Here is a 27,985-nt window from a genome sequence, read left to right on the forward strand (position 1 = left end):
TCCACCTCAGTCTGCCCATTTAAGGGGGTGCAGGTGCACAAGTGGTCCATCACACTTTAACAATGTTTGCTGGTCCTTGGACCTTGGAGGTCTTAACTGAGGGGCCCATGATTTGGATTTAATTTGGGTCTTTTTTTAACCATAACTGGTATCCTTTGACACAGGATCCCGCAAAAGGGAGAGTTACAAACGTAAAGGTAAGGAAATTATGGAGAAGATGGAAAATAGTTTTTATATTACACTTGTGTAACTTATTAAACCATTTTTAGGTATTTTATAAGCCATGTAATATTGTAATAATAATTTTATTAGACAGTTATATGCATTCTTTTTTGACAATTAATAATCTCATGTGTGCTCATTTACAATGAGACAAATGTAAATAGTATACATTGAATTGTGCACAACTCTATTTAGCTTTTTGCACTAAGTAATGCTTTATAGGAATAAGTAAAGAAATGAAATATAAATTGGAAATTGAAAAGGCTTTGTAAAAATAATCCCATCCCAAAAGCTTAGAATACATCCACTACATATTTATTCAAATCGCAACCCATCATAAAAATATGTTTACCTTCCAAGGGCATTAAAATTTCTTTTTTGTTAAGAATGACATATTTAGGTTGAGATTCACATATGTTTAGACTGATTGTGATTTTAGTGACAAAATTCCTGTCTTGATCTGAAGACCTACTTTATTCCGCTTTTAAAGCTGTATGGCACTAAACTACAAATTAGTGTTTCCCGTTGTTTTACTCTTCATGATACTTGCACAGAGGCAATATGTCAATATTGAGCCAGTTGTTGAGTTTGGCATTGACCCTGATACTTCCTCATCCAATTAATGTTTACCTTTAATGTTGTTGCCAAATAACTGTATAAAGCTTAATATAATCAGATACTCCAGAAAGAATCATCTCATCATTCAGTTTGTAAAAATATTTTTAAAAGGGTAAAACTAGTACAATACTACTGTTTTAAGTATAATATGTTTCCCAGTAACTGAAACATCACACGTGAATGATCTCATGCTCCTTGCCACTTTTCTTTAACTAAATAGCTTTTTTAAGTGTCCAAAATTTTGTGGCCAATATTGGGTATATTATAAAGCATGTAACAAACAAGTTTTTTTCTTTCTGCTTGTAAACCCCCACTGCACCCTTCAATAGACTTTGCACAATTTTCTGTGGTAACTTATGCCACAAATGCTATTAATAGAGCTTAATTTATAGTTAACCTAGCACATTCCTTAACGCCAGTACTTCTTTAAATTACTTAAAAAAATTAATAGTTTAAATTGAGACTATTCTTTTTAGCAGGTAAGTATTTGTAATGACAGTCTCTTGGAAACCTGGAGTTACAAAGCATATGCCCTTAACCCCAGTCATAGGTCACCGGGGCATGAAACTTTCACTAAACAGTTGTCCTCCAATATTTAAATAAAGTTGTAATAATGTACTCGAATTGTATATAATAGATAAGGATTGTATCAGCTCATCATGCACTATTAAAATGTTCATAATTAAAATTTTCTGTCGATATTTCACATATACACTCACCTAAAGGATTATTAGGAACACCTGTTCAATTTCTCCATCAATCAACCAATCACATGGCAGTTGCTTCAATGTATTTAGGGGTGTGGTCCTGGTCAAGACAATCTCCTGAACTCCAAACTGAATGTCAGAATGGGAAAGAAATGTGATTTAAGCAATTTTGAGCGTGGCATGGTTGTTGGTGCCAGACTGGCCGGTCTGAGTATTTCACAATCTGCTCAGTTACTGGGATTTGAGGTGGATGGGCTCAAGGTTGCAGAAGACCCCACCGGGTACCACTCACTCATGTCACAAAGCTCGAATTGGTTTCTTGAACATGACGATGAGTTCACTGTACTAAAATGGCCCCCACAGTCACCAGATCTCACCCCAATAGAGCATCTTTGGGATGTGGTGTTACGGGAGCTTAGTGCCCTGGATGTGCATCCCACAAATCTCAATCAACTGCAAGATGCTATCCTATCAATATGGGCCAACATTTCTAAAGAATGCTTTCAGCACCTTGTTGAATCAATCCCACGTAGAATTAAGGCAGTTCTGAAGGCGAAAGGGGGTCAAACACAGTATTAGTATGGTGTTCCTAATAATCCTTTAGGTGAGTGTATGTGATATGTCCAGTTCCACCGACAGTGTTACGATTGTGGTAGTGGAAGAACCCAATTGCAAGGCAGCGGAGATGAAGGGGTTAACACAAGACTTTAATAATAACACAAAAACCAAAACACCCTCGATGGGGAAAATACTGACAAAACTAAAATCCAAAACTGAAAACAAAGACTTCCCACAAGGGGGGCAAAAATAAACAACTAGGAATAACAACTAAGAACTATACAAACAGGGTACAAGAACTTTACCAGGGAACATGGCAGGAAACAGGTACAGGTACATGAACACGTACAACCAACGAGCACAAGACAATAGACAAGAGGGTATTATATAGGGAGACTAACAAAGGAGATAACGATGGGCAGGTGTGGTTAATGCGACACAGGAGGAACGCTATACTAGAAACGAGAGGGGCAGGGCCAAATGACGAGACAGGAGAGAACGCATATAATGTACTGATTGACCATAATATGTTCCTCTCCACATAAAACACGTGGGTCTGTCATGATTCTGCCACTAGACCAGAAAATCAAGACAAGAGCAGGCAGAATCATAACAGGACCCCCCCTTAAAGAACGCCCCCTGGCGTTCACCAAGGGAGCCGACTAACGAGACAAGACTGACTGGGAAACGGACAACCAACAAAACATGGTAAAAAATAACAAGGGCAGACAGGCAAGAATAATTAATGGGTTGGGGTGACATAATAAAAATAACAAACAGGGGAGGGGGGGTGGGGGAACACAAGAGTTCATGGGGGGAACACAAGAGTCCAGGGGGATAAGTCCGAAGGGATTGGGACAAGGGGGGACAGTTTTTGTCCCTGGCGCTCGGAAGCGCGGAGTCCCAGGGTACACCCTGGGGGGCGGCGCTCGAGAGCGCGGAGGCCCAGAGGTTCTGGGAGGGACCGGCTGAGGCACTGGCTGAGACACCGGCTGGAAGGCCGGCAGGGCAGGACTTGATGCCGGCTGGAAGGCTGGCTGAGGAACAGGACTTGACGCCGGCTGGAAGGCCGGCTGAGGAACAGGACTTGACGCCGGCTGGTAGGCCGGCTGAGGAACTGGACTTGATGCCGGCTGGAAGGCCGGCTGAGGAAAAGGACTTGACGCCGGCTGGAAGGCTGGCTGAGGAACAGGACTTTACGCCGGCTGGTAGGCCGGCTGAGGAACAGGACTTGACGCCGGCTGGAAGGCCGGCTGAGCCACCGGACTTGGGACCACCGGGACCACCGGACTCCGAGCCGCCCTCCGTTGCCTCTTACGGGGGGCTCGGGATTGGAAGCCTCGGACGAGGACCCCCAGGATTCCCGTCTCCCACGCTTGCCACCAAAGCTGACTGCGGGTGGTGAGGCTGTAGGTGGTGGAGTGGAGCTTCCCCGGGTGATCACACCCAGGACACAGTGCTCCGGGACAGACGCCAGACCGGAACGAGAGGCTGGACAGCAACAGGAGAGAACGCATATTATGTACTGATTGACCATAATATGTTCCTCTCCACATAAAACACGTGGGTCTGTCATGATTCTGCCCCTAGACCAGAAAACCAAGACAAGAGCAGGCAGAATCATGACAGACAGGTCTCAAAGAAACCTACATGAGCAGGATCAGTAGCGGTTTTAGGCACGGGCGAACCGCGCAGTCGGCATTTTTTCATGTCACATGGGGGGCGGCAGCGGCACGAGCAGTAAAAGAAAACTCAGGGCCGCCGTGAACGCGAAGCGGTTTTCTATTATCTATCATTCATTAATTCATTCATTGTGTGGGGAATCGGCAAATTGGCGCCCCTGCATGCTGAGAAGGTGCCGTGTGTGTGAAGGGGAAAGGGGAGGGGCGCGCAGGGGATAGTTCACCTCTGGGTGTTTACACCGAACATGAATGAAGCGTTAAGCGCGAGTGATTTACATGTTGAGTCAATGCAAAGACGCGATGACCTACTTGCGGTGCGATTCGAGGGAATGAGGCGATTGAGCGTTCGCGTGATTCTTGCGAGTTGAAAATCTGAACTTTGGCGAAAATTCGCGCTGCTAATCAGGAGCTTTCTCTAGTTGGGCCATGATTATTTACATTTATTCATTTAGCAGACGCTTTTATTCAAAGGTCAAAGGTGGTCTCGCCCGGGGTGCAATTCAATGTAGAACCGCCACTGAGCAGGATTCTACTTTAGAAGAAAAACAATATGGGAGACAATCAACCTGGAATTTGTTCTGTTTTGCAGTGAAACATGACATATTTATAGAATATGAATATATATTGGCTGAGAATTGTACAAATCAATATTCTTTGTCAATACCCCATTTTCGTGACAAGTTTGTGGCTTCCATGTTTCGTTTGGGAAATCCAGCCAACCCTGGTTGTTGTCAGGACAAATTTGTCCCAAAATCTGGCTTAAAATTTGTAAGTGTGTGGCCAGCCTTAACTAACGTATTAAGTAATGTATTACTTAGAACATGCACATAAAAACTTATTGTGAAGTGTTACCAAAATAATTATGAGCTCAATATTTTATTTCATTTGATAAAAAATTATGAACGTTTGATGAACCTTTTATTACATGAATAATGTTAGTACTACATTATGCTTCGTTATTACATCATAAAATGTTAGACTTAGTTATAATGTTGTACATGCCTGGGTAAAATCCAACTGTTGGTTTAAATTAATATTGAAAATGGCAATATTTAACCTGGCCATGTGTTTAAGCAACCCAACATTTTGGGGCTGATACGGCCCAGCATGGTTGGATTGGTCCATATTTCACCCAGCTATGAGTTTGAACAACCCAGCATTTTATTTATTGACTGCAACACTACTTCAGTGTTTTTCAGTTGTTTTATTCAGTAGAGTGATGAGCTATATATTTATTTTTGAATGGCAAGACTGCTATTGAAGTTGAGATAGATCTAAGAAATGTTGATAGCTATGTATTGTTCTTTGTTTTAGCTTTCTGTCTCTCAGACATGGATATTGGAGGTTTGGAGACTGTGGTGGCCAACTCAGCCTACGTGTCAGCACGTGGAAGTATAGATGGAGCGGACGCGGCAACCATGCGTGACAAAAAATACCGTGCAAAACTCAATCTGCCACACATCAGGCACTGCGAACATATGAAGTCCACTGTTGATTCTGCATTTGACAGTATGTGCGTACGGCAGCCAATTGGCAAACAGCTCTTCCAGCAGTATCTCGAAAATGAAGCTGCTCACAAGAATGCTGTAGATTTGTGGAAAGACATTGAAGACTACAATGTTGCCCAGGAGATAGACAGGGCTCAGAAAGCGCAAAAGATGGTCAACAAATACTATGAGTCTTCTTCCAAGAACTTCTGCGACTTCCTGGAGGAAAAAGCAGTGAGCAGGGTGAAAGAGGACTACAAGAACGTTCGAGGGGATCTCTTTAAAGAGAGTGAACGACAGATCTTTACCCACCTAACGGCTAAAACACTTAATGGCTTTAAGGACAGCATGTACTTTCTGCGTTACGTACAGTTTAAATGGCTGGAGAGTCAACCTGTTACGGAGGATTGGTTCATGGATTTCAGAGTGCTTGGGAAAGGTGGATTTGGTGAGGTCCATGCTTGCCAAATGAAGGCGACAGGGAAGATGTACGCTGACAAGAAACTCAACAAGAAGAGGTTGAAGAAACGTAAAGGTTATGACGTAAGAGAGAGAGAGAGAGAGAGAGAGAGAGAGAGAGAGAGAGAGAGAGAGAGAGAGAGAGAGAGAGAGAGAGAGAGAGATTATTTATCAGTAGAGCCTAGTCTATACAAATCAAATGTGGTACAGTTTGGTATATGAATCCCAAGCACACCTCCTTCCTTGCCCTAACAGTAGGGAAAAGAGCAACTGGGTAAACAGAGTAAAGGCACATAGAGACATCAAATAGGATTAACCTGCATGTCTGCTTAATATGGAATTAGGTAGGTCTAATCATAGTCTATTGGCTCAGTGCAAAGAGGCTTGCTGGCTCAGCGTGAAACTCCACAAAGCAGCTCAGATGCAATAGAGAAGCAGCATGAGAGAGAAGGAAAGAAGTTCTCCAAAGATGGAATGTCCACAGCATAGCACACAGAAAGGCACTGAGAAGAGTTCACTTGTGGAGAAAATAGAGGCTAAACAACTTCCCTGTAGGTATAAGCAAAGGAACATGGAATTGACCTGTTGCTAACATGTATAGGTTCCACCTAAGTACCATTTACTTTCTGACCCAGGAATGTGATCCCATCTTTGTCACCAATTTCTTGCTTCCTGGTCGCTAGCTCATTTCAGAATCTTCTGCAGATTGTGGAAGCACTGAACAACACATTTTTAAAACATTATCGATTTACTATTATTTTAAGAGGAACGTTACGAATCAACTTGAGAAAGTGTGAATTAGTGCTTGCTAAAGATCTGATGTTAGGGATGTTAGCCAGTTCATGACCTTTCTTATCTTGTGAACTTTGTCTTTGCCTCATGAAGCATTAGCATCAATCTCTCATCTTAGCTGTTGTGTTAAATCCTGTGAAAAAAACACATTGTCTAGTAGCACCGTATCCCAAATCTTTCTCTGCAACATGCATGACCTTTTTAAACCTTGTCTGTTTTAACTTGTTTTACCTCTGCTCTCTTAGGGTGCTATTATTGAAAAGCGCATCCTGGCCAAAGTGCACAGTCGCTTCATTGTGACCCTGGCCTATGCTTTCCAGACCAAAACAGACCTCTGTCTGGTCATGACCATCATGAATGGAGGAGACCTTAGGTGCTACCTACTGTATATGTCCACATTTGTATTTTGATGATAATTATGACTTATGTAGTTGTAACATATGAATTTTACAGAAAGTGTTGTAAAAAAAACAAGACACAGTTTTAAAGCAATAGTTAACCCAAAAATAAAATGTAAGCCTTTTTTACTCACCCTCAGCTGAACGCAATCTGAGTGAATTTAAATAATATTATAATATAATATGTCAAATGAAATGAACGCTTATAAAATATAGAAAAACATATAAGAATTGTCATGAGAACATATATGTTGGCATGAGGCACAGTTTGATTTCCTGACAAGTACATAGAAATTGCCGTAATGCAACTTCTGTCCACCATTTTGAAAAAAAAAGAAAATCTAATATTTCAGTCCCCTCCAACAGCATTCGTTCAAGTTGCATGAAACTTGGTATAAAGCTGATGCAGGTACTCCTGGCAAGTTTTCGTATAATGCAAAAGCAAATTTATTAATGAGCGTGCCAAAATGGAATGGATGTTTGAACACAAAACATGGCCGATGTCATTGTGATTATATGTTGTGCCCCTCATATAAATTATTATATATAAATCTAAATCTGAATCATTATTACTTGGACATTCAAAACTGATATTTTCTAGCAACATCCCTAAACAAAGATATGATATATAATTGTAATTTTTAATTGTTATAACATAATGCATTATTCTCATAAACACACATACCAAATTAAACAAACCTGAAAATAGATTTGACAATATATTGTATACGCATGGAATTTGCCGGTCGTGTGCTGCATCTCTAGAAGAATTGTAGCAGCTTTCTTTCTAATCCAGTATAATCTCTAGAAGTAATCTAAATGCGGGAGCATTGATATTCTGGAGGTGTAGTGCTTGAGTCACAACCCGATCTCTCTAGGCCTGATTTATGGCCAGCAGGTCATGCAAGTTACTTTGGTTAAGAAAATGTTTGTTAAACTTTGATGAATAATTAGGTACTAAATGTTTTTACATTGATTTAAACGGGACAGTAGAAAATTTCACTCAAAGAGCTGAGAAATATACATTCAGTATAGGGGCGGTTTCCCAGACAGGGTTTAAACCTAGTCCCAGACTAACATAAATGTTAGAGGTGTCTTGATCGACAACAATTTACACTGACAAATCTTAAAATATATCAGTGCGATTGTTTTGTCTCAAGATGCACACCAGTGAGTTTTTTTTGTAAAGTATGTTTTTAAAAATGTAATGTCATAATTTAACTAAGGCCTAGTTTAATCTAATCCCTGTCCGGGAACCCGGCCCATGGAGTATAACATGCTAATATGCATTTGAAAAATAAATTATTTTTCTATGCTCTGTAACACTCTTTATCTTTTGTTCTGTACAATAGATTTCAAATGTATAATGTGGATGAGAAAAATCCAGGCTTTAATGACACTAGAGCTTGTTTTTACACGGCTCAGATCATCTGTGGGCTTGAGCATTTGCACCAGCACAGGATTGTGTACAGAGACCTCAAGCCAGAGAATGTGCTCCTGGATGATGCTGGTGAGAATTACTCACTTTTCCCCCATTTTTGTTTCATCTCTGTCCAGACTAAATTCCATCCAAATGTTTTTGTTTTAGGACATGTGCGTCTGTCTGATCTGGGGTTGGCCGTCGAGCTACCTCCAGGAAAAGATAAAACACAAGGATATGCAGGGACCCCAGGTCAGAGCCCTTTACTGCTAAGAACACTGTTTGCACTTGTTTTCATACATACATTTTTGCCAAAACTCAGTTGCTTAGGTGGGAATTTAGCACACCCCTAAGAATGATATTGATCTTTCTCAGTGATTTTCTAATCATTATTTTACCTACGATCTATGTTAATTTAACACGTCCCTGCTCTTTATGTATATTACCAATTGTAAAATCCAGCAAATCAGGAGACAAACTCCCTAGTTATTTTTATACAATCACACAGTAGGAACTTCCATGTATCCTTGTCAGGTTTCATGGCTCCAGAACTGTTACAGAAGAAAGAATATGACTACACTGTAGACTACTTCACTTTGGGGGTCACTCTGTTTGAGATGGTTGCCGCCAAGGGACCCTTCAGGTGTCGTGGAGAACAGGTGCATACATTCATGTCATCCTAATGTAAGACATTAACCTTTCTTCCGCAGGAAACATGCTTTTATCCATTTGTACAAACATACCCTCCTCTTTTTCCGGTATCACAGGTGGACAACAATGAGGTGACGAGGCGTATTCTGAATGACCCTGTTTCATATCCCCCAACCTTCAGCAAGGACCTTAAAGACATCTGTGAAGGACTAATGGAGAAAGATCCAGAGAAGAGACTTGGGTTCAAGAACAACGAATGTGCTGAGCTGAAGAATAATTCCTTCTTTAAAGACCTCAACTGGGGGCGATTAGAAGCTGGTAAGGACCACTAGTTGCACCAGCAATTCTAATTAAGATCTTTACTCCAATCTCATTTTTTCTCTCTTATGTTCAGGAATGCTACCTCCTCCCTTCGTGCCAGATCCTAAGATGGTCTACGCTAAGGATATTGATGATGTGGGAGCATTCAGTACCATCAAAGGTGTTATCATTGACAGCAAAGATAATGAATTTTACGGTGAGTTTGCAACTGGGAATGTTCCAATCCCATGGCAGGAGGAGATGATCGAGACAGGAGTGTTTGGCGAGCTGAACGTCTGGGGACAAAATGGAAAACTGCCGAATGATCTGGATCCCAACTATGTGGAAGCGAAAGGTGGTGGGTGTGTGATTCTGTGAAGCTGAGAGAAACAGGAAAGCGAAACTGAATACTGACGAAAGAAAATATAAAACCTTATTGTTGATTTGGAGGGCTTAACCAAAGAGCGATAAAAATGTTGTGTAGGCTTGTTCTGCTCAACTCATCTTCAGACTTAACTGGACTTCTGGATGCTTGTACTGTTTACCTACGTTCTCAAAAAAATTGTAAATGACTTTTTTTGCTTGTAAACTACAAATTATGTAGCAACGACAGAATAGCAGTTTTTAGTAATGTACATAGGTCGTTCTGTCATAAGTGTTTGTACCCTTCTTTTAAATGCATTTTTGGCCACGAGATGTAAGAATAGAAAGAGGAATTAAAATCTAGTTCATGTCAAATGAAGGAACAGAAAAAGTAGCACCTATCAGCTTATGTGTAATAAAGGAAGTGAAATTCTTGTTTACTTGAATGCTTAAAATTTTGGAGATCATTTCTCTTTGTCAACAGATGGATTTTCTTTAGAGTTATGAAATATTAAAATATAAGATATATGGCTGTCTTGTTGAATAAACTAAAATGTTTATGCAGATAAAAAGTCCTACGTGGTTTGTTGTATGGGGGGAGGTCGGTTGGGTGGGATCCAGGGAATTTCACTAAAAAGTTTAACTGGGCGTTTTCAATTGTTTTAGCTTAGACAACAAGTATGGGACTTCATTTTATGGGATTTCCCGATTTTTCACTCAATCCTTTGTTTACGCTGTGAGGGTTGTTGTTCTTAACTCTAAAGTAGAGCTGTCATTTATGTTTTTAATAAAACTACTTTGAAACTGGTGCATCCCTAAACAGACCTTTTTAGATTTATACATGAACTTCATTTTGACCCACATTTAGGTTGGTGGATACCAAACGTCTTGTCTGTAAGTCAAAATGCTTTGTGCAGTTTGTTGAAATAGATTTTGAATACAAATACCCAAATGCTCTTTACCACCAAACCAGTGCATTATGTTATGTTCTGCATCTTTATTCACTGTAAAGACAACCCCTAAGTTTACTGTGGTGACCCTCAGTTTGCTGCGGTGATCTACTTCCCTGTCCAGCCATATGGAAAAACATGATCTGAAAAGAGAAGTGCCTTTCATTAGTCACATTTATCAGTCGGAACGTTCATACTGTAAGTTTAGGAAATTGTTCACGTCAGTGAAGGTAAATTATTTCTTATATGTTTTAAACCAGGCAGCATTGATAAATGTTCAGAGTAACCTATTTGTAAACTGCCAAACTTATTGTATTGTTTATAGGATGACGGACACTTTGGCAATACAGGAAAACCTTTGTTAAAATTGCTCTTGCCTTTGGAAGTTTGTCACTCGTCTCATCTGGACATGAAACTTCTTTCGGAGCATCAGATGATGGATAAATCAGCACTAATCTGTAACACCTCCAACGGAAAGCCAACCATTCCAAAAAAACCCAGTCCTCCACCAAAACCAAATCTCAGTGTGCTACACCAGTTGAGTCACATTCGTTCCACTGGAAGAAAGGACCAGACTTTGCGTGATTTAGAGCCAAGGAGCGGAAACATAACGCCAGTAAGTTACAACAAAAACAACGGAAGACACGTTACAGATTTGAGCAATGATGCAACGTCTTTGGGGGTTAAAGCTAGACTGCCGTACTCAACCAAGACAGAAGACCAATCACAGTCTTCATTGTTAAAAAACAGACCATGCAATGAAGACAAGATTGTGGAGGAAAATATGCATCAGATGACAGTTGACCATAAGGATGTGGGTCGATCAGGTAGTGTGGTTTATTTTTGTCAACCATTTAATGTAAATGCCTTATAATGTATGACTAAAATATTTTTTGATGCTGAGAGTAGAGTGTGCTTTCCAGACTGCTAGGGCAGTAAAACTTAAATGAACTAATATGCAAATTGTTTATAATCCATGTTACTGTTTTACAATACTGTACAGTGTTACATACTGTAATGTACATTGTAATTTCAATGTGGGTTCATGTTATACGTTTAAGTACTGTTATATGTTTGCAGCAATAACAGCAAATGACAGTAATCCCTTCCAAAAATGATTATTAATATAGGCAGTCTAAACTTTTGTATCCCACTATGCCACAAAAGCTGAGGAGCTTGGAAAACTGTGAGCCGGTGTCTTTTTTTGTTAGGGATATAGGTAACAAGAAATATATCACAATAAATCTATAAGAAATCCCTCGTTCTTAAATTGTACTTGTTTTACACCTGAGTAAACATTCTTTACAGTTGTTGTAAGCACATTTTTATAGGTTAAGAAACACACGGTGACAATGAAAATATAATGGATGTAGTATGGCCCGAATGTATGCATGCATAATGCACCCACACATAAAATATGCAATGTACTGATTTCACAGTCGATAAGCATGTATACTTTATCCAGTTAAGTATGTACTTTCACAGTATGCAGTTTCGAATGCAGAGTTTGTCTGCTCGCAAGCTTGATAAAGCACCTGACCACCCTTCTTTTTGCTCAGCTCCTGATGGAAGTGAGGTTGATACTGTAGAAAGGCATCATGGTTCATCAGCGCCGCCTTCCCACTCGGGGGAGAAACACTGTCACTGCATCTGCCACCTTCACAGACCTGGTATGAGACTGGTCTGGGTACCTCTACAGCTGGAGGACACAAACTGCATGGACATTGTACATCGAAACAGTGGAGGTCAGACACAAACGTCTCTGAAAAAAGGGGGCATTTTAAAGCCAACCAGCAATGAAGTGAGTAGGTCGCAGAACCCTCCATCTCAACATCCAGAACCACAAACTTTGCCAACGTGTTTAAATTGCCAAAGTTTTTTACTTCATCACAGCCCCCACAAATTAGTAGGAAATGGGTTAGTGAACGTTGATGAGTCAATGCAAACCCCGTCCAAACCTCCTGTACCAGCAAAGACAAATCATTCCTCTGAGTCTCAAAATAAGAATCAGTATGAACAGCTGGACATTACTGATGCTCATTTATACTTGGATCTTCTGCCATCAAACGACTGCACAATTACAGCCCCACCTGTGCCCCCTCGACCCCCTCCACGACTTTCTCCTCATGGTGTGCCCAAGCATAAGAGTGAGCGAAGGTCTCCTCAGCCTGCACTGGCCTTTGTAGTGTCTCTTCGTGGAGGTCCACCTATTATAAAATGTAAAAGTGGAAGATTATCTCGACCCATATCTATGCCAAACTCATCAGGTAAGGGTATGAATTGATGCAACTCCTATTTCCTCAAGTAGGCCTAAGCGAAAGCACACAAAACCTTATAAAGCATATGTATATATATATATATATATATATATATATATATATATATATATATATATATATACTGTATATACAGTATATTCTTGCAGAAACTTAAAGAAGTAACTGAATTTCTGATGATGCTTACACAGTGCTTTAACTCTATTCTTTACTGACTAATGCTTTCTGAAAATATTACTGTATTTGTTTAGGTGAAAACAATTACAATGGTAATTTTGAAGACTGGGAGGCTATTGACAAGAAAGAGTAAGACGACAACATCAATTTCATCTATTGAAATAAATGAATTGTTGATCGGTGTGAATTGTATTACATTTGCTGCATGTGATTTTTGTTGACGGGAAATGCAGGAAATCCTGAAACATCACACTTAGGGAATTCCAGTGTTATGAATATGACATTTTGCATTATGCATTAGACACATAAGTTATATTTTAATTTTCACATGCCCATTTATGAGGAATTTGTACCATTATTGATGTGATAATTCTGAAAACGGCACTTAATTGACAATGGAAAGTAAAGCCTTTAAAATAAAACAGGGATTCTAACTTTAGGAGAGACTTCACATGGGTATTTATCTGTGCTAGGTTGACATTTGCATGGACTTTATAATTGATGCCCTTCTGGAACCCAAACAGACACACACACACATTTTTTACTAAATAAATAAAAAACAATTATTACCTGATTACATCGTTATACGTGTGACACATTTGTGTTTTCGTAAACCATCCAGTACAAGTACACACACACACTTTATTTCTTGAAATAACGGATTTGAAAAAGAGGTTAGTTTCATTTCTGACTAACTGGAAATGCTTTTTTGTTTCATTCTTAACGCATTCAAAGTTCATGGTAAAATTTGTAAAAGCTCAGTGATGTGTAGTCAACTTACGTAGTGTGGGTTTCTTACAGGTTGTGTAATAATACAGAAAGCCCACGGAGGATTTCCAGTGACTGGGAGCCAAATAGTGACTATGGTTAGAAAAATAAATCAATGCACACATTGCACACACAAACATAGGATTGACTCATTTGTTCTACAGTTGATGTCTTTAGAATAAACAAATGTTTATTATTAATTTATACATTGAGCCTAGAGAATTATTCTGGTCCTGCAATACAAGTTATTGAGATCCTTTGCTGTTTAATGGGCATGCTAAAACAGACTTAACCGTCCACAGAACCTCTGTATCAAATCTACCAGGCCAAGGTCTCAGAAGAAGCCCGTCAGATCCACACTGATAGTCCCGATAGCTACAGGAGGAGTGTTGGTGAAACTCTGGGTCTGGAGGGCCATGGAGCGCTGGGTGTGGTTGGCCACAGAACCAAAAGAGGCCCCGAAGAGATTCCACTATGGCAGGATTTATCTGTGGTCAAGGAAAGTGGAGTGTTACAGAAACTCAATCGCACTGAAAGACAGAGACAAGAGGTGAGAAAAAAAGAAAATAAAGAAAACAGAAAACAGAAAGCAGTAATGAATAAGACAGTTATGTGAAGTATACATAGTTGCCATAAAAAAGAACAACTAAACACCGAAAAAAATGCAGCCTATTAAATGCAAAATAAATAGTGTGAGATGTTTCTGATATCATTTATTTGAATGCCACTTGATTATTTGTAATGAAATTTAAGGGGAGCTTCTTGGGGCTGCTGTAAACTTGCATTATACAGTATAAAAGAAAAAAGCTACTCTGTGCATACTTGCAAGAATGCGTGACTTGTAATATTTTCCTTTGTTTTTAAGAGCATGTTTGAGGTGTTGACCTCTGAAGCCTCTTATCTGCGTTCCCTGCGCGTTCTAAAGGATCATTTCTTGAGTTCACGGGAACTCAATGATACCCTGGTCGTTCACGATAAGAAGGACCTTTTTTCCAACATCCTGCAGGTATACGAGGTCAGCGAGAGGTGAGAGTGATACCAATTGTATGAAGACTTTGTTTCCACTGATTCGCCATACTACACTTACATGTTTATCTAACTCATACAGTATCTTTTTTCAATCATTTAGTTTTAAACTTGCACATCACAAAAGCTATGATTTAAAATCTGATTTGAGGCCGATCTTTCCGATTGAATTGAATTGCTTTCGCATCATTCAGGACAGAACATGTGCAATGTGTAATATCATAAACACGCTTTGTTAACTTGTGTGTTCTTTTTCAGGTTTATAAAGGATCTTCTGAAGCGAGTTGATGAGAGTGTTGTGATATCAGACGTGTGTGACATCATTTATGAGCACTCTGAGAAGTACTTCTCTGTCTACACGGACTACGTCCGAAACCAGCATTACCAAGAAAAGACCTATAGCAGTCTGATGTAAGTCAAATGTGTTCTCACACATCTCCACAGCTTATTTTTAGACTCATTTTTGTTTAGAAGAAATATAGACAGCTTTAGCAACAACAACATAAACGTTACAAACTGCAAAGAATCAATAACTGTAATAACTGTGTTAGTTAAATTCCATGAAATGTATAAACAATAAAATACCAATATAAATTCATATGAATTAAATTATAAAAATGATATTGTTGTATTACTAGCCACTAGCCAGACCGATAACCAAACAGAAGTTTACTTCAAGGTCAGGTGGTGCTGATGAAACCGAGTTTAACCGAGAAAGTATACTAACCTTTGAGTATTCATCTAACCTCATTTTTGGACCTCAGCTTACAAGTGAATTTTTTAAAGTATACAATATAGTAGAGATATAGTGCAGTTTATAGTATTTACTAGTTCAATAGATACATAGATTACTACTAGTGAAAGTAATAAAGAATATTATTTAGTAAGCCATTCATTTAATAGTGTAAACACAGCTAGAAGCTAAAAATAAACATTTTGAGCACGATATACTGAGGACAAATATACTTAGACATGTAATTTTAAATTGATAAAAAGTACACAAATTACATTAAAGGGAGACTGGGAGTATACATTTTATATCAATTTTAGTTTAAAAGAAATGCTACTGGTTTGTTTCTTTAAAATAAGATGTTATGAGGTACAGTACATTTCTAGTGTACATGGTAAAAAAATGTTTCAGCCCTGATAGCACACATAAATCTGGTTTACGTTGATGTCGGCATTTACATCTGCAAGACATCTACACTACATAGTTTGCTCATCTTCAAAACGTCTCAGAGATGTCTGCTGTAAGAAGTCATGTAGACGTCTAGAAGCTGTCTGTAAGATGTTTATGATTTAGAATGGATGTAAAGCAGCTCTTTCTAAGATGTTTAGCAGATGTTTCCAGATCTCCAGATCTTTAGCAGACGTATTACAAACGTTCAGACGTCCCCGTGATGTATTGCAGATGAGTAAATTATGTCTCGCAGATGTAAATGCAGACGTCAAATAGACGTAAGCCAGATGGATTGTGCTATCTGGGAGTAGTATCAGACTGTGTGTGTTGTTATATTCATTGCAGGGAGAGTAACAGAGATTTTTCAGTTGTGATGAAGAGGTTGGAGTCATCTCCACTCTGTAAACGTCTGCCCTTTACTTCTTTCATGCTCCTTCCTTTCCAACGAATCACACGCCTCAAAATACTTATACAGGTAACACACAACAAAGTCCATGATCTGTTGGCTTTTCCACCTTCTCCCATAAAATAAGGAAATAATCATGTTTAATTCCAACACTCTCTAGAGTATTCTAAAGAGGACTGCAAATGGAACGAAAGAAGAAGAAACTGCTTCGAAAGCTTTGGCTTCGGTGTCTGAGGTAAATATCACTACAACATGCTGCAAAAAAAGTGATTTATAATTACTACGTTTACATTCATCACATCTTTTGCAGCTCATCAAACAGGCAAACTCACAGGTGGGTGAGATGAAACAGATGGAAGAGCTCATTTACATCTCTAGAATGCTGGAGTTTGACAAACTCAAGGTCTGTTATTATACTGTAATTTCACCTATTGTATTTGTTAAAGGTGTTGTGAGCAATTTTTTGAGGATCTATAGACAGAAATGTTATATAATATACAAAACTATATCTTCAGAGACATATTGACGCGCTATGTTTTATTACCTTACGTTATTTATTTCTGTCGACATACACCACGGGTCCCCTTTGTTTCTATAGCCCGATTTCTATTCGCTAGATGGAAAATTGCTAACAGCAAGGACCAGGCTCTCCTCCATCTTCACGTCACTACAGGCTTTATATGGGAAGCGCAGATCTCATACGAATGAATTGAAAATAATCGCTCTGCTTTGCAAGCTTCTCACCAGTGGAAACGCACCATTAGGCAGGGGTGGTGCGCCCTCTATTGCAATCACAACCTCACCGCTAGATGGCGCTACATTTAATACACTGGACTTTCAAATGGAACACGCTCCACAAAAGCCATGAAATAACTTCTCATTGGTCACTGTTCCATGTTTGATCAAATTAAACATAAAATAAGATGTTCACCCTACATACGGTAACAAAAACCTATAAATGATTGTCAAGGGCTGATTATAGAAAAATGCTACAAATAGTGCAAAATAGTAAAAACGTACCAAACCCCTGTTGCCGACCCCTGCTGTATATCATCAGTAATGGTATAATGTATAATATCAGTATTCAGGAAAAATGTGTTGTTTTTGCAGATCATAAAACCCTTAAGAGAATACTTAACAGAACAATAAAAAATATTTTGTGTTTTATATTCACAGGCCATTCCAATTGTCTCTAAAACACGTTGTCTTGAGAAACAGGGAGAACTACAAGAGTTGAATAAAAGAGGGTCTCTCTTCAGTATGCGTAACAAATGCAGCCCTGTATACATGTTCCTCTTCAATGATCTTCTCATTTTCACCATTAAGAAAAGGTTAGAAGCCGCTGATTTTGTAAATAAAGACTTAACGCTACTGTGTGCGTGTAAACATTTTAGTACCAAGTTGGGTTACTAACTCTTTTTATCATAATCTAAACTTTGTTGTTAGGTTTTATCGATTTATAACCATCACTGACTTGCATTATCATGTCATTTTATTGCATTCTGGTGGGTAAATTGCTGATTGAATATTTGGCCTTGTTTCCTCTTTTCAGTGGTACTCCAGAAAAGTTTGTGGTCATCGATTATGCTCACCGATCTCTGGTTCAGGTGCAAACCACCGAAAACAAGCTAGGGCTGGATCACTCTTTTTGCCTGACTATCCTCGAAAACCATCGAGGCATCAAATGTGAACGTCTGCTGAAGGCTAACACAGAGTAAGAGGCAGTTATTTTCCACACTGAACATGGTCATGTTTAGAATGTAATACACTGCATGTTGTGCAGCTGACAATTTACTATTGAAAAAGCATGTAAACAGAATGCATCATACAACCTCACTAAATCCCATGCTTAGTTTATTCTATTTCAGAAAACAACAAGGTTTTTGTGTCTTTAATCCAACATCTAATAAATATATTTTGTTTTGAATTTGAAAAACCTTTGGTGGTATTTCTTGTGGTTGTGTATCACACTAGAAGGGCACGTTGAGTGTATTGAATATTTGGGACACAGCATACCCTCACAATGTGTCCTGCAGCGATTTTTTATTTTTGGCAATAAATCATCAAGAAAAACTCAATCAACATCTACAAATTTGCATACAGCACACAATCTATATTGCAGTGCTTTCATATTGTGGGTGGTTTGGTGTCATTTAAAACACACACTATCCAACACAGAAGTTCCGAACCTTTTATTACTGTAGCTAAATCCTCATATTTTTCATGTAATGTCTATTAATCGACAATATCTAACATAAACACCCCTCTCACTAGGTCAGATATGCACAGGTGGATGGCTGCTTTCCCTTCTATCAATGTAGCACCTGTTGAGGAGAAAATTTATGAAGACTGGGGTCAGTTGACTTTCAGAATTATAAAACAAGCATTTTCAGCAAGCAGTTTTAATAATCTACTCTAAAATAGCATAGGAAACAGACTTTGTACACTATCCTTCCAATAGTCATTTACGTGTTATTGCCATTTCTCCTGATCTGGGATTTAACATCCTGCTCTATATTTTTGTGTGTAAATCAGATTGTCCTCAGGTACAGTGCATCAATCAATACAAGCCAAAACAAGTGGATGAACTTGGCTTAGAGCCATCTGATGTCATCAATGTTCTGCGCAAAACCAAAGAAGGTACAGTCATTATCAAAAACAAATGTGAATAGTTTCATGAAGTTATTGTACGTACGTATTTCAAGTACATTAGCTGTTACCAGTCTTTGAACTGATGTCGGTTTACTGCCTCTTCCTCCTCAAGGTTGGTATGAAGGAATGCGTCTTTCAGACAGACAGAAAGGGTGGTTTCCAGCAGAAAATGTTTCAGAAGTAACCACAGATCACCAGAGGCGACGCAACGTTAGAGAACAATACCAAATTGCACAAGCAATTACTCAAAACATTCAAAGTTTACCCTCAATGACTTGCACCAAAGATGGGTGCTGAACTTTAAACTTTCAACCTTCCGGCTTTAAGTCGCCATGAACTGGAAGTTGCGATTGTTTTTACTTCCGTATTCTAAAAAAAAAATCGGGGGCGTGACTTGCTTGTTTCTCTGCGAATTGATCGGATGTTTTTACACAGTCATTGTATTGATTTGGGAATTGCAGACTGTTAAAGGGGAGGAGTTAACAGAGGCTCCGCCAAGCAGATGGATAGATATTTCAGGGCGGAGGTGCATTTTCAGATTTTAACTGAAGATTATTAGGGTACATGAAATGTAATAAGAAAATTACCCATGTGATAAGCTATTTACTATAAACGCTGCAATATTACATGAAAAAATTTTGAATTGTTTTTTTAATTTCACTAATTTTGGGGGGGAATTTCAAATTTGTCTTACACTGTTGCACACATTTCCTATTACAACAAAATGATGAGACGTGACAAATAAAAAAACGTACAAATAGCTTTTAATTTATGTATTGTCGTTCTACTGTAGTTTTTCAGTAATTTCATAAAATGGCAACAGAGACAGTAAGTAGGGAAAAACTTTTTCCTGCCTAACTGCTTCCATATCCATTCATTCAGCTTGTTTTCACAGAGGCATTAATTTTATTTACCAAAAGCAAAAGTAGCAAACATTACAAAAGCATAGTTTTTAGAGCGATTTACTTATTATCAAGGTCTGATACATGCAAGACAAATCAGCATAAAGGCAGCGCTACATGCCTAACTTCTAGTCTCTGCAACTGTTCTGTGTGAACCGAGCTAGAACATTGACCCGACAAGCGCTTACCCTACTTCTGGTTTGTACACGGCTCTGAAATATTAGACAAATCTCTATATGCTCATAAACAAGAAATGGTCAATATTATACATTTTTCAAATAAATAAACTGTAACATTGAAGATTATCATTTAAACGTATATCAGCCAAATGTCCACTTTCAGGGTTAGACTATCACAGAGGTTCCCAAACGTGTCCAGGAGGACCCCAGTACTGCCCATTTATGTTTCCCTCATGTGGCACAACTGATTCAACTTCCTACCATAGTGAGAAAATAATTTCGTTATCAGGACTGTGCCGTTTTGGCAAGCCAAAGGCCCACTCCACACGATTGCAAAGCAGTTACTTCAGAAAATTATCACTTTTTTTATCCACTTAATATGACGATTCCCACCCGCATAGCCAAACTGGTTAGGTAAAAAAGGGGTATACATACTTTTGTCAATGAAGTAACAATGACACCTAACAGTCTAAGACATACCACATGAAAATCAAAACAGGAATTTTGTGAAACTAAACTTAATTAGTAACCAAAATGAAAATCTTAATGTGAAGATGCAAGTTTTCAAAAGAAGGCATTTATAGTGCATGAAAAAGAAAAACTTTTATTGAACCCATCTGTTGTTCATGAAAGCATGAAGTGACTAGCAGGACAAGCCCCTTCTATTGTGCTGTCAGGTTCCACCTTCAGCTCCATAGCAGTAATGCGGCCATGTTTTCTTTGCTGTATTAATACATTAATCCAACACATAGACAATTAAGAATGAACAATTTTAGTCAATTCCAAGTGAAAAAAATACATGTACATATCACGAGAGATCATTTGGACACATTATTACCTTACAGGGTGTCATCCTCCAACTGGCAGACCGTACCTGCGTTCATCTGTAGGGAAATCAATAAATGCCTCAACAAAGGGTGTCAGTACACCTGGAACAACTCTAGATTAAATTAGTTGTTTCTATAGACTGTATTATCTAAATGATTTCCATTAAGTACTGCATGACGTTTGCCGTGTCCAACATAGCACCCTGTAGTGCACTTATTTAGGGGACATCCTTTTTAGTAGTGTCCAAATTCATAGTGGAAATTATTGAGTCCACTCATTCAATCCCATGATGCATCGTAATAATGGGTGTACAGCCGAGGTACATTCACAGCAAGCTGCAAGCCATCTATTGTGAGTTTCGCACAAATCAATTTCCATGTCTCGGCAGATGGCGTCAACAGCACTTCCAGAGTGTCCAAATTCACTCACTCATTTTAATTTGCTACTTTGAATGAAAAGTAGGGAATCAGTGGGGCTGTAGGGGACTATTTCTGACACAGCCATTGATTACACGTTTTAACGTTACAAAAAAAAACATTTCATGACCAACTATTGAACGTAAGGTCAAGAGTTATATTATTTTGAATGAATGTAGTTTTTCACAAATCTTTTACACTGATATTTTTACTTGCACTTTTACTTCATCTAAAAAGAACAGTTGGTAGCTAGGAACTTAAAGTTGCCGTATCTCAGACAGTTTCTGTATATCTCAAGTTAATCTTGAGTACTTACAGAACAGTATCGCACCCTTCAAATATCTGCAGAGTCTTTAGTTTGATCACATTTATAAAAGACAGATACAGCTGTACGATTATTTCTGAAAACATGCGACGCGCGTGGGTAAAAACTAAAGCCCATGCACACACATTGCCAAGAAAACACAGATTCACAGGTCTGTGATGCCCTTAGGGCTGCACGCACGCCACAATGGCTCAGCTCAGTGTGCATCCCTGCTCGTGATCGGGGATTGCAACTGTTTTCCACGAACGAGAAATTCCCAGTAGGCGCAGGTGACCAATAGGGGAAAAAAAAGTTGTTACGAAACGATTTTTCAGGTTCAGAAAAAGCTTTACGAAACCTTTACGAACACTGGGTGAGAGTATCGAGCACAGAAATACTACGTAATACGTCCAACTCGTTTTTTGACAAGCATGAGAAGTTAGCAAGTTTACCATCGTAAAGATGTCAGAATGCATGACACATCGTTGCACCACTGCTTTAGGCGATAACAGGCCAACATATCTGCCCTCCATGTAAGGGAAACAAATGTAATACCACTTTCCTTCTTAGCATGTACTGTAGACTTAAACTAGTAAGTTATCTTTTAGTGTACGTAACAATAATATTAAAATAAGTTATCTTAATAAAATTTGAAAAACTAGATAGTAATATTTAAAGTCTAATAATAAATTATAGTTAAAATATTATTAAAACATTAACCCCAATTTAACCTAAATTAGCTTACTGCATAGGAAATTCAAAGGAAATCCAGACACTCAAAGGAAATTACTATTGAATCTATAAATTAATGTCATCTTAACATGACAGTTTACTTAGGTTAAACTGTCTTTTCGGGACTGTGTTTGTTCTGTTGCTCACCTTTGTCTTCATGATGCTTTATGTATGAAGCTCTTTTTTGTGTGTGCGGTAGAGGTGTAGATGTGGGAGTGTGGGAAGGTAGGTAGATTGTAAGAGAACGATCTCCATTTTCTGGGTGAACACAGGCAAGTGGAACTCTGAGAGAAAAGAGAATTCTGATTATTTGTAACAAATGATCTCAAATATTTACATTCTCTTTAAAACAACAAAGCTGTTGAAACTTCTATATGGGTGTTATTTAAAGGCCTAAATTATGTTTTTTAAATATAATTTTTCTGAATGAATTTCTAGGCATTTGATTTTACCCTAAACTAGAGCAAAAAAAATCAGCAGTCATCTTTCAACAATGGTTTTAGGACAGTGACTTGTTTTACCTGTAATGTGGTTGAGGTTGGCTGAGTGGTCTCAGGTGTGGAGGAAAAGGGGGCATGTTTCTCACCTCGTTCCTATAAATGATCTGATCACCGTCATTCTACAGGCAAGACAGATTGGTATAAATTATAAAGCTTCTTAAAACCAAAAAACCCAAAATCAAATGTCCTGAGAATGTTTCAAAAACCTACCTTTGCAACAGTGCCACAAGAGTTTATAGAAAAGCTGAATATGGCTCTGGAATGATCGGTTTCCAGTGGTCTACAGGCAGGGTCCAACAGGGCTGTGTGATTGGGATTCACTGAAGGAGAAGCACCAGCTGTGTCCACCATAACCACCATCCTTCCTTTAGGCAGACATACTGCACAGACCCACAACAGGGGTCAAATTAGAAAAATCACTTTTGGGTCTAGAACAGAGCCATGAGGTGTTCATTGTTGGATAAGCTGCACATAGTTAAGGAAATTGGAACAAAAAGTTGTCCCTAACAATGTGATTGGTCCAAAAGATAAAGTTCCAAGATGGATAAAAATCCATCTAGTTGTTTCAAAAGGAATCTAAAGTAAGAGATACTCAAATCCTCAAGATTCTACCAAATCCTCAAGATGATAAACCTTTTGCACAACATCTGGTGTCTTGGCTGTATATTCCAATTAATGTAGCTCATTTTCAATACTGGATTGGTTTTGGACGTTTTCTGATTTGAAAGTAATGGCAATAATATATTTTCATTATATGACCCCTTTAAAAACGTAAGACCTTGTGCACTTTACCCAATAATTCTCTCACAGGAAAAACACAGCGTTGCAGATGAGTTTGCTCTTCAGCCACTTCAAAGTGAACCAATCTCACGGTCACGCTCACTAACAGACCGTGCAGACCTAAGCCCTGAAAGACACAAAAGAGGCATCTTAAAACTGGTTCGGCATCACTTTGATTTTTCAATTTTGACATTAAACGAACATTGAGTGACATTTATTTGAAAACATGCTGTAGAAATTAAGTGCAAAGGGCCTAGGACTGTGGAACCTCATAGACCATCCCAGGGGCATATAGCGGCACCTCCAGGCTGAGGTAGCGCTCGTGGGCATCAAGAGACAATCCTCCCAGCTCCACCAGCTCCCAGTCGAGCCTCATTTCTCCTACATACATATTCCACTCAAACGACTCTATATTACCATAGTAAGCTACAAAATGCACCCCGCGCTCCGTACACTCCCCTTCCAGCTTGGGCAGAACTGTGATAGACACGGAAAGAGATTGTACGTAAAGGTCATTTTAGAGGAGAAGTGGGGCACATCAGAACACATCCACCAAACATGTTTGTTTTTCAATCGAAGAGAAATACAAAAGGCAATGTTCTCAGTTAAGAGCGTAAAACGCGAACCACACAACAAGAGTTTGTGTGTAACCGTTTGAACTAACCTTCCGCTGAACAACTTTTCACAAATACCCAATTAAAATGTAAGAGAACATTACGTACCTACATCCTGCAGTTCAGCCTCAACACTAACAGGATGGTTGTATATGTCTTCATCAGGAAACAGGATAAATGAGAAGACCCCGGAGAAAGTGTATCTCCTAAACCGGTCGCCCAGATACTAAATTATTAGAGTGTAGAAAAACATAAATACAGACACAAGAGTAGAAGATTAGATTTACTATTACTACAAGTGCTCATCACCTTCTGCGAGATGAGAGGATGTTCAAAGGGGATCTGAAGCATGTACGTGTACGAGTTGTTTTGCAGTGGGTTCTGAGATAGACGAACGCCACTCCTTTCCATTTCCTCCCACACCAACAACTGATCTGCTATGCTTACATTCACCAGAGAAACATCAGCAGGAAAACAGCATAGGGATACTGAAAATTCCCCCTTTGAAGTTACAGTCCCTTCAAGGAGAGAGAAAGAGTTAAAAGACCCTTTTTAACGCCGCAAAAAGGAAAGCAGTTTGTTGTAAACATTCTATATTAGCAACTCACGGTTAATGAATGTGATTGGTCGTGGCAGGTGACGAATTGAAAGTGCTCTAAAAGTTTGTTGTCGAGTGAGACTCCAGGCTGCATCCTCCCATACACGTAGCAGAAACAAGTCCACAAAGTATGACTGAGAGTAGTGTCCATCGATCAGATGACTCTGAAGAGACAGTTTAACTTATTCACTTTAAAATGCTTGTACAGTATCTTGGTAATATAAAAATAGCAAATTGCGTCATATAAAAAAAATAGTCTCTGGCACCTTAATGAATCCTCCTTCAGCTCCAAAAGGAATACGGACTTCCAAAGTTCCGTTGTTGTCGTGGATCATGTAACCCCGTTGGTGTGCTACACATTCAGACAGGTATCGTCCCCGTACCCCAAACTTAAGGCCCTTTTCTATGAAGGGAGGTTGGACCAGTGGGGGAAGGTCACGTGGGAAGGACCACAAGACGTGTGAACCATCCATTCGGGCATGATCTGATGTTATATGTAGAGGAATGCTCAATTAAATATCCTAATTCTTCTAAAATAGAATGTTATACTATATGCTACGTGGCACATGGGCATTACAAGGCAATTCAGCAAGTGTTGTGCGGTTATCTCTGTAATAAAACGCATTACTTTCCATTGTATACATACAGCAGAAACCTTCTAGGGTGGGAGAAGGCTACTCAAACAGCCTTTAAATAGCACATAAAAATGGATTTGTTTCAATTCACACATGTACCGTATCTAACCAACAGCTCCTGTTAGTCTCAAAATGTTTCATCTTCAAAACGCATAGAGAGCAAAAAAAAGAGAAGAAAGAGAAAACAAGAAAAACATACTCTTGGTGCAAGCCACAGACATGTCCACAGTCATCAGGGTCCATTTAACCTTGTATAGGATCGTGGGGCTGACCACCTCCACCTCAGTCTCATCCTGCTACAACAGTAAGGACAAAAACCTCACGTCATCTTTAAATCCAACTGATACACCGTGGTACATAAAATGAGATGGAATTACAGGAAATACAGACTGAGCTCTTGTAACTCCTGCAGCTTCCGAAATCAGACTGACATTGTAATTTGCGACACTGTTTTTGACCTGACCTGCAGAGTGTACGCCAGTTTGGATCCGTAGGGACAACGCATTAGGATGCGAGTATCAGTGGTGTTAATGTGGTATCCCAACAGGTGTGCCATTTTGACAGGCACAGTCTCCTCCTTCATGCCACCCTCTTGATGGAGCGCTGGAATACGGAAAACAACCCTCCACTCCCTCAAACCCGCATCCAGCCCCTAGAACAACCGGAAAAGTTTTTGGGGGGGGGGGCTTAAGAAGTTTATAGACAAAGGTAATACTAAAACTGGAATCCATGCTTGCGCTCGCTTACCACAGGGGCTGGAGTTCCCCATGCCATGCCCATGTGATCATCAGGAGGCACCCGTTTAAGCACAGACACCTGGGAAATGGAAAAGTACTTGGCCGACATATAATATCATAAAGATTTTTTGAACTCACATTGCAGTTGGCTACAGGGTATGGGAAATCTTGATGCGTTAAAATAACACCACAATGCAAACGTATGCTAAATATATTTTGATTAGACTGTGATACAAGACAGTATACAATATAAAATGTAGAAGACCTCCATGTAGTTTTCCTCACAGACGAGCTCCCGGGGGCCCCACGGGATCTGAAGAGGACAGGTGAGCAGTAATGGATACGATTTCTCCACCCCGTTCGAGTCTTTATTTACAAACCACACCAGCAGCCGAAATTCAGACTCCTTCTAAAACAACAAACAACCAAACACTGCCAATGAAGAATGTATTTAAAGAATAAAATGTCAAGGATTAGAATATTCCCAATCTACCTGGTTTTCCACCAAACATGCCAGATAGGAAGCACGCAGTTGCAGGTCACCCCAGGAGTCAATAGTAAAGGTATAGCCACACTCCGCTGCCCACTGATCAGATATTTCATGGACCTCAGAACCTCCTGTGAACGGACATTGAGATATAGAGAAATTAAAGCTGTATATGATGCATTTATACATCACATGTTCAATAATAGGTGGAAGATGTGATTGAAGTGCTGCATTGGCGATCAAGTGTTGACACAGTAAATTGCAAGTCAAAGGGGTAAAAAACGTAAAGGTTTCAGATAAACACCTCACTTCATGTTTTATATCATGGCTTATTGCTGCAATTCGTGTAGATGGTTGTTGTGGACCAAAACACATGCAGTAATTGCAAAGAGATGTAGAAAATAAATTACCTTGAACATCAAACCTAAATTTCTGGCCCAGGAAATTTGCACTGACAGACAGCCAGAAATGACGATCATGACACTCGGTCTTGAACATACCTGACAGACAAATATTCACTATATAACCAAGCATTATTTATAGTCCAGTTCACGTTAGCGTCACGGTGCCTATTGTTTACCTATAGGTATGGAGTCAGGTACAGAGAAAGGGCAAAACGCAAACAAAACAAACCTGAAAAAGACAAACGTCGAAAGTTCATGTAAAACCGTCCATGCAATAAGGGGAGGCATCTAATTTTCGAATTAAGCTTACTTTCTACTTTTTTGGACAAAAAACTAAACTCACCATAACAAAGCAACACAATTCATGTTCATTGCTCAAAATAGCTGCAAAATTAGATACACTTTGATTCCAAATAAATCGGATTTTTCCAAAACAATTCTATCGCAAAGACTTCCGTTGATTCTTTCAATAGACCAGATGGAAGGTGGCGGTCGGTTTTGACCGTGAAACGCACCTGTCAGATTGGCTGCGTTAATCAATTTGAATATCACGTGCTCTTGCTTTTTCCCAAGCTTTACTTTGTATGTCTGCATTTAAATGAGTGTTTATTGATATATAATATAATTATGTTTGCGTCATAGGAGATAGATTGATCACTTTATACAATTATCACACATAATATACGTGATATGTGATGATTTTTTTTATAAATAATTTTTTAGATGTTAATAAAATCGTCGATCCGATTACCGACTGTTGAACAGTCGATCCATATA

General features: G+C 39.0%; 3 protein-coding genes across 4 annotated transcripts; 2 read left to right on the forward strand and 1 right to left on the reverse strand.

Annotated features, from left to right (window-relative positions):
• Positions 1 to 3: 3 nt before the first annotated feature.
• grk1b (G protein-coupled receptor kinase 1 b) lies at positions 4 to 10,837 on the forward strand. 2 transcript variants are annotated; one of them, XM_079473191.1, is made up of 9 exons: positions 9 to 197; positions 5,102 to 5,817; positions 6,771 to 6,898; positions 8,276 to 8,433; positions 8,512 to 8,595; positions 8,878 to 9,002; positions 9,111 to 9,312; positions 9,389 to 9,475; positions 9,550 to 10,224. In XM_079473191.1, the coding sequence occupies exons 2-9, from the start codon at positions 5,119 to 5,121 to the stop codon at positions 9,618 to 9,620; spliced, it is 1,554 nt and encodes a 517-aa protein (XP_079329317.1). In that variant the 5' UTR covers positions 9 to 197; positions 5,102 to 5,118; the 3' UTR covers positions 9,621 to 10,224. The 2 variants fall into 2 exon arrangements, with proteins under 2 accessions (XP_079329316.1, XP_079329317.1); XM_079473190.1 differs by having other exon boundaries at positions 4 to 197; positions 9,389 to 10,837.
• arhgef15a (Rho guanine nucleotide exchange factor (GEF) 15) lies at positions 10,742 to 19,863 on the forward strand. The gene is made up of 16 exons (XM_079473166.1): positions 10,742 to 10,837; positions 10,933 to 11,434; positions 12,167 to 12,874; positions 13,135 to 13,189; positions 13,862 to 13,926; positions 14,131 to 14,378; positions 14,694 to 14,854; positions 15,113 to 15,265; positions 16,380 to 16,509; positions 16,601 to 16,675; positions 16,751 to 16,843; positions 17,617 to 17,771; positions 17,993 to 18,154; positions 18,715 to 18,794; positions 18,976 to 19,080; positions 19,205 to 19,863. Exons 2-16 carry the CDS (start codon positions 11,017 to 11,019, stop codon positions 19,387 to 19,389), a joined length of 2,793 nt encoding a protein of 930 aa, XP_079329292.1. The 5' UTR covers positions 10,742 to 10,837; positions 10,933 to 11,016; the 3' UTR covers positions 19,390 to 19,863.
• Positions 19,814 to 27,982, reverse strand: LOC306903738 (uncharacterized protein). The gene is made up of 19 exons (XM_079473176.1): positions 27,552 to 27,982; positions 27,385 to 27,437; positions 27,215 to 27,304; positions 26,811 to 26,935; positions 26,583 to 26,726; positions 26,328 to 26,396; positions 26,044 to 26,232; positions 25,780 to 25,876; positions 25,212 to 25,429; positions 24,956 to 25,109; positions 24,657 to 24,865; positions 24,456 to 24,573; positions 24,002 to 24,210; positions 23,746 to 23,860; positions 23,164 to 23,333; positions 22,975 to 23,072; positions 22,601 to 22,737; positions 21,012 to 21,057; positions 19,814 to 20,896 (listed from the first exon to the last, which is right to left on the reverse strand). The coding sequence occupies exons 1-18, from the start codon at positions 27,578 to 27,580 to the stop codon at positions 21,023 to 21,025; spliced, it is 2,259 nt and encodes a 752-aa protein (XP_079329302.1). The 5' UTR covers positions 27,581 to 27,982; the 3' UTR covers positions 19,814 to 20,896; positions 21,012 to 21,022.
• Positions 27,983 to 27,985: the final 3 nt, after the last annotated feature.

The sequence above is a fragment of the Barbatula barbatula genome (assembly GCF_947034865.1).
Source record: "Barbatula barbatula genome assembly, chromosome: 2".
NCBI lineage: Eukaryota > Metazoa > Chordata > Actinopteri > Cypriniformes > Nemacheilidae > Barbatula > Barbatula barbatula.

Coding starts and splice junctions, on each gene's coding strand:
- grk1b (XM_079473190.1), top strand. CDS start 5,119: ATGGATATTGGAGGTTTGGAGACTGTGGTGGCCAACTCAGCCTACGTG. Junction 5,818..6,770: donor AGAAACGTAAAGGTTATGAC/GTAAGAGAGAGA, acceptor CTGCTCTCTTAG/GGTGCTATTATTGAAAAGCG. Junction 6,899..8,275: donor ATGAATGGAGGAGACCTTAG/GTGCTACCTACT, acceptor TCTGTACAATAG/ATTTCAAATGTATAATGTGG.
- arhgef15a (XM_079473166.1), top strand. CDS start 11,017: ATGAAACTTCTTTCGGAGCATCAGATGATGGATAAATCAGCACTAATC. Junction 14,855..15,112: donor GTATACGAGGTCAGCGAGAG/GTGAGAGTGATA, acceptor GTTCTTTTTCAG/GTTTATAAAGGATCTTCTGA. Junction 15,266..16,379: donor AAGACCTATAGCAGTCTGAT/GTAAGTCAAATG, acceptor TATTCATTGCAG/GGAGAGTAACAGAGATTTTT.
- LOC306903738 (XM_079473176.1), bottom strand. CDS start 27,580: ATGAACATGAATTGTGTTGCTTTGTTATG. Junction 26,727..26,810: donor CATGTTTGGTGGAAAACCAG/GTAGATTGGGAA, acceptor TTGTTGTTTTAG/AAGGAGTCTGAATTTCGGCT. Junction 23,073..23,163: donor CTTGTGGCACTGTTGCAAAG/GTAGGTTTTTGA, acceptor TCTTGCCTGTAG/AATGACGGTGATCAGATCAT.